This window comes from Limanda limanda, chromosome 18, assembly GCF_963576545.1.
Source record: "Limanda limanda chromosome 18, fLimLim1.1, whole genome shotgun sequence".
Lineage (NCBI taxonomy): Eukaryota > Metazoa > Chordata > Actinopteri > Pleuronectiformes > Pleuronectidae > Limanda > Limanda limanda.
This window is the reverse complement of record NC_083653.1, coordinates 16,004,487-16,010,435: the sequence shown is the minus strand read 5'-3', so window position 1 is coordinate 16,010,435 and position 5,949 is coordinate 16,004,487. Positions and strand designations below refer to the sequence as shown.

The 5,949-nt window shown below is 42.4% G+C and overlaps 2 protein-coding genes across 3 annotated transcripts; one reads left to right on the top strand and one right to left on the bottom strand.

The window, feature by feature from the left end:
• Positions 1-875: 875 nt before the first annotated feature.
• Positions 876-3,415, top strand: irak1bp1 (interleukin-1 receptor-associated kinase 1 binding protein 1). The gene is made up of 4 exons (XM_061090944.1): positions 876-1,150; positions 1,906-1,987; positions 2,130-2,260; positions 3,178-3,415. The coding sequence occupies exons 1-4, from the start codon at positions 876-878 to the stop codon at positions 3,413-3,415; spliced, it is 726 nt and encodes a 241-aa protein (XP_060946927.1).
• Positions 3,416-3,456: 41 nt separating this feature from the next.
• si:dkey-261l7.2 (uncharacterized protein LOC569751 homolog) lies at positions 3,457-5,949 on the bottom strand. Of its 2 annotated transcripts, none has more exons than XM_061091292.1 (7): positions 5,824-5,949; positions 5,480-5,722; positions 5,247-5,336; positions 4,885-4,973; positions 4,223-4,383; positions 3,971-4,087; positions 3,457-3,872 (listed from the first exon to the last, which is right to left on the bottom strand). In XM_061091292.1, exons 2-7 carry the CDS (start codon positions 5,602-5,604, stop codon positions 3,762-3,764), a joined length of 693 nt encoding a protein of 230 aa, XP_060947275.1. In that variant the 5' UTR covers positions 5,605-5,722; positions 5,824-5,949; the 3' UTR covers positions 3,457-3,761. The 2 variants fall into 2 exon arrangements, with proteins under 2 accessions (XP_060947275.1, XP_060947276.1); XM_061091293.1 differs by having other exon boundaries at positions 5,480-5,719.

Sequence of the window (5,949 nt, the reverse complement as noted above, 5' to 3'; positions counted from 1 at the left end):
GTGATAGAGCTCTTATGTGTTGTTACAGCTGTGTTTGGTTAGCATTGTGTGTCTTGAGCAGGTGTAATTAGCTACTTAGCTCCTGCGCTAGCATGCCGAATTAAGCTAGCAGCTGGAGAAAAACTACAGACAAAAGCGAGGTGCTGAGATACTGACGTCAACCTACGAAGTCAAAATATTTTTTTATTTGAAATTGGCAACTTTACCTGTGATTGCAATGTAAATGCCACTAGGAAACGAGAGATTCACTTCGCGCGAGCGTGATGACGCAGTAGTCAGAACAACGTGACACAGGTGAGACTAACCACGTGATCACGAGCGCCACATTCAGGGTTCATCAGAAAAATAAAGATATATATATATATATATATATATATATATATATATATATATATATACACTTTTAGGAAATTGAAACTGAATAAAATGATATTTATAATCCTGTATAAATTTAAACTTAAAAGCATGTATTATTTTTTGTTTAACTTTAGTTTTTTTATTAGTGATGTTCATGAACAAAACACAGAAATATGAAATTATGGACATTGAAGACATTTAGGGAAAAAATGAGAATTAACATAAATTTGACACTTTCCAAAGACTCTATATCACTCACAATTAAATAGGACGCGCTGTACACTAAACATAATTAATTCTAAAATTATTAATATCACTATTGTTGTTGTTGTTGATGGTGCTGGTATTTTTCCCATTATGGAAATAAGTGTTAAATATTCTATCAAATTTATTTTTGCTCAAAACTTGTGCTGAAGTATAAAGCCTTTGTAGTTCTTTGGCGGAAGTGGCCTACATATCCCAACGGGCATTTCGTCCATTGCCATAGCAGCGGGAAGTTGGTTGTCCCGTCTCCAACCATGGACATTCTGAACCGAGGCTTCGCAGCGGTGCAACCGGCTGCAGGTCGTGATTTTGCCGGTAACGAGAAGGAGCAGGGTCCGGATGTGCGAACAGTGAACCGACAGAGTCCCGGTAACCGTATGAGGGAGCTCCAGGTGACCGGCACAGCGGAGGTGTGTTGCCCGGCGGACAGAGCCTCTGTCCGGGTGAGTGTGGGCAGCATCAAGGAGTCAGTGACCGAGGTGACCGGCAGCGTGTCGCGGAGACTCGAGTACATTTTACAGTCTCTCAGGTAAAAACACTACAGTTACCAGTACAAGTAATGAGTCACAGGAGGCTAATGCTAGCTAGATGCTACATGGAGTTTACACAGAGGCTACAGGGCTGACAGATGGTGACGAGCTAATACATCCGGCTTTAAAGTCGATTAAGCTGTTGTGATGCTCTATTTATTAAATGTAGGCTAATGCTAACACTGAATCAGCTTTAGCCAGTGGTGGTAGAAGTAAATAACAAATTGCAAGAGTACTGTAGTTGAGTAGAAGTACTTTCCACCACAGGTAGTGCCAGTACTCAGTAGCTCTCTACTCTCCTCAGTAATAATCACTGAAACATCTAAGAGCCTCTAATTAGTCTTTGATGTAATAATTAGCCTCTCTAGTTACAGAGGGACTATATTACTCAAGTACAATCAAAATAGTTCTAGAACTTGAGTTGTTTGGGGGGGGGGGGTCAGGGTAAACACTAACTGGACTAACTATGTGTTATACCTCCTCTCTGTGCTTACACACAATGCATAAGCAATATAAACTACACACATATACGTACATACACACAACTTTGTAATATTCTTATTGGTGAAACTTATTTTGCAATTACTATTGTTATTGTTTTATTGCCCTGCTCTTATTTCTAGGAAAAGTAGTTGTACTCAAGTTTTTCAGATTTTGAAGTGCAGCAGCTCATTTCAATTACGTCTTAGCGTACAGTTTTATTAGTACAATCAGTATATTATATAATAAATGTATCTTTATTAATTCTGCCAAGACAGCATGGCATCAGTGAGACGGATTCTTCAGTGAGGAGGCTTCTCTCCAGGGAGGAGGACCTGTATCGCATGGATGCAGAGGTGCAGTATTTATTATTTGTATTAGTATTGGCCACTAATGATTAGAAAACTGTTATGATGCTGTGCATTTATAATTGACCCAACATCATATGTTTTTTGTTTGTTAAGCTGTATCTGACAGTGTAATAAAATGTTCCCATAGGTCGTGGTCACCTTCTCAGACTTTGAGAAGATGGAGCAGTTTTGCAGTGTCCTGCTGGAGAAGCTGGACAAGAGTGTCCATGTGGGAACGCCAAAGTTCTACCACAGTGCAGAGTGCCTGGGTCAACTGAGGTAGGAAAGAACCCAGCACACGTCTCCTCAGCACCTCTAAGACTTCTTGAATTCATTACATTTAGCTTGTTGCATCAGAAGTAGGGTTGCAAAGGGGCAGAAAGTTTCCGGTAAATTTCCGGAAACTTTCCATGGGAAGTTAAGCTCGGGAACTTTGGGAATTTTGAAAAAAAAATAAATAAGCGAATTAAACGCTGAGCAATAAAAACATCATTCAAAACTCTATTTTAAAGATGTATGGAATGCAGCACACGCTGCACGTTGAATTTCAACCCTCCACTGTGCATTCTTCCGTCACATGCATAGATATTTCCCAGCATCCTGCACTCTACAGCAGGGCTATTGAGGCGTGCTGTAGTGTGCAGGACTAGTCAGGTAAGTTTCGATGATATTACTGGGGAAAACATATTAGCATGCTGATTGAGGATTGTTCATCTGTTCATCTAGCCTATTTCCATTAATTTATCCATCAAATGTAAAATATTTTTACAGACATTGTTTGGCTAACTATTTATTTCTCTGGCATTGCATTAGTGTTTTTTTACAAACCTTTTTTTCATCTTATTCTACAGAACAATGCCACATGCACTATCTCATGTGTGGAGGCATTTCACCCCATCCAATGTAGAAGGAAAGGCTGTGTACATTAGCAAATACTGTGCAAAGACCTGTGTTAAGAAGGACACAACGATGCAGAAGCATATTAAGTCAAGTGCCCAAAGTTTGCCCTATGACAAAACAAAATGTTTATATTTTTGTATGTATATGACAAGGCAAATACAGTTAGTATAAATTACCTACAACATTTCCAGTTTATTCCCGTTAATTCCCGTTAATTCCCATGGAAAGTTTCCAAGTTTGAATATTCCCGGAATTTTGCAACCCTAATCAGAAGTGTGAATTTGTATGTGTTTCAGGAAGCGAGTGTGTGTATCTGCAGTTGATAATGCTCAGCAGAAGGCCAGGGAAATCAGTCAGCTGCTGGGACAAATGCTGGGAAACCCTTTGCTGGTCAGAGAGGACGAGACAAGGGACTGGAGGAATGAGGATGAGGAGAATGGAGGCAGAGGACACAGCTCTCTACCCACAATCACAGCCTCCTCGCGGGTGTCCGTCTACTTCAGCCTCAAAGACAGAAGCAGGAAAAATTTCTAAAAGACACTTGTCATTCACTCAGGAAACCAAAGAGCTCACTGTCACACTTTAACACTTTTTATTGCATAGTTGCAGTCGATTCAAGGTGCAGTAGCCAACACTGTCATGTACATTGAAAAAAATATATAAACAGCTGATTTTCTAAATAATTGGTCACATCTCAAGTATTTATCGTCAGTATCTTTTCCCTTTAACACGCCAAACATTCAATTATGTCTTTTCAAAACGATTGAAAGAGATTTAAATTCTAAATTTGATCATAACACCTGAAACCAAGCTCTGTGATCGGCCTCGGATTAGAAATGAACGCCTCAGCTGGTTGGATCTGATCTTTGAGAGCAAGCAGTCAGGGGTCGCTGACCTCGTCTTCAGGGAAGAGCTCTCTGAGCCAGGGCTGCATGATGAAGCGCTCGCCATCAAAATCTGAGAAGTAATTCTCCAAGGTGGGGATGTCCGGCTGGAAACATCAAACAGTGAGTCCAGGACAAGGTTTAGTGTGTCTGATTGTGTGTGCGTGTATGTTGTAAATTCCAGTACTGCGTTTCCAGTTCTTACCTTCATCCCAGTGATACGCTCCAGTTGTGTCTGAGGCAAATATGCAATTAGCAGGGAGGTGGGTCCAGGTCCGCTGAACAGTACCTTGTAATGGGGTGTCTTCTCTGCTGTGGTGCCCTGCACACACACACACACACACACACACACACATTCACAGAACTCCTTCAACTGGCTGAGTTTTAGGTTGTCAACAAAGTGTGTGTCCAACAGAACATCATGGAGAGGTGGGGAGTAAAAGTTTCAGCTGCTAACCTCAGGGCCAGAATACATCCTCTTGATCCACTCTGCAGGGGCTTGCAGTTCAGGGTCCCAGCTCACCACCACCCCGACCATGTGACCCTTCCTCTCCAGCACCACCTCGCCCACTCGTAGAAACACAAACGGAGGCCGGGGGCTGCGCACTATCGTGGATGCTGAAGAAATGAAGACAAAAAAAATAAAATAGAGAGAATGGTGTGAGACGAATTTTCACTTGAACATAGGAGCTAATTAAAACATGTTCTTGAAGATAGTCAGGGTAGCATCGCATAAGATATGTTTCAGATTTTTGTACGTTTATTATATATTTATAGTTTTGTATGAGCAATAAGACTTAATAAAGCCTATTTTGAAATACAAATACACACAAACGTCTGCTACTGAGGTTTGTTTTACTATATGTTGGTTTGTTTGTGTAAGATTGTGTCAAAGTACTGAACTGATTCACACTAAACTTGGTGAAGGAAAGTGGCTTAGGCAAGGAAAGACCACTTTACACTTTACTTTTAAATCATTGCATCCACATAGCATCATTCCAAACTGTCTTGTGCTTACTGATGCTAACAAGATTTAAGATGACAAGTGATTCATAGACTCTCTGGATATTTCTACAAACCCCAATTTGCCAAATACTGTATAAATATCTAGAGACAAACCTCCAAAGAAGCCCTGGTCGTTGCCATAAAGCAGAGACTCTACTGGAGGCGAGGCACTTGTTTCCTCCTGTTCCAAACCAACCAGAGACCTTTAGGAAAAGCAGAACTATAGTCAGTCTCAGCATGAAAACACTCCTACAATAACTTGAAACAGAGTTCACTTCCTGCTTGAATGAAAACGAAAACAGAGAATAAAGATCAATATTTACTTTAATGTCATTCAGGCCACACACAGCAAAAGGACGTTGCATCCTGCTCACCAATGTAAATTAGAATGCTACGGGTTCCTACGTCAGTATAACAGTTATCTAAAGTAAAAAAATAAATAAACAGCACATGTTTATCACAGTTGCTACACTCACATGACATAAGACATGTGTTGGTTTGCCCAGTCCATCCACGCAGAGCCATTGAGGTACGAGCCTCTCCACTCTTTCCAAATCCTCAGCAACCTGAAAAGTGAAACCACAGAATCACACAACAGTTTGATGCTTCCTTCACATACCCTCACATCACAGCTGTGCAGTGACGTCACAGTGCAGCGGACTGACGCACAGAGGGGACCTGCTTCTCTCCGCGGAGGGATCGCACCTACCGCGTGGTGGCGTGGTAGCGCTGCACCGCGGACGAGCCGCTCCACTGGGAGATGAGGTACTGCGCGGGCACGGCGGACAGCAGGAGCGCGACCTGCAGCACGGTGGCGGCCGACATCTGGGGCATGGTGAGCGCGCTCCCGACACACGGCCGCGCGCGTCAGGAGGATGCGGGGCCGAGCTGAATGAGCGGAGACCCTCCTGTGATTGACAGCTCGTCCCGGCGTGAAGGGGCAGCACGTCTGCTGAGGATCAACATGGAGGTTTCAAAGTAGACAAACAACACATGCTGCTGCAAACACTTAGAGGAAATAAACCAGGAAGCATCCGTAGTCGTGTCTCTTACCTCGTGTTAAATCCACAGTGTCTCCTCCTGCTACCCTCCACACATTGTGGCACAGGAAGCAGAACAAACACTTTCGCTCCTCTTGTTATTTACATAAACCTCCACCTGTTTATCTACATTTCTGTC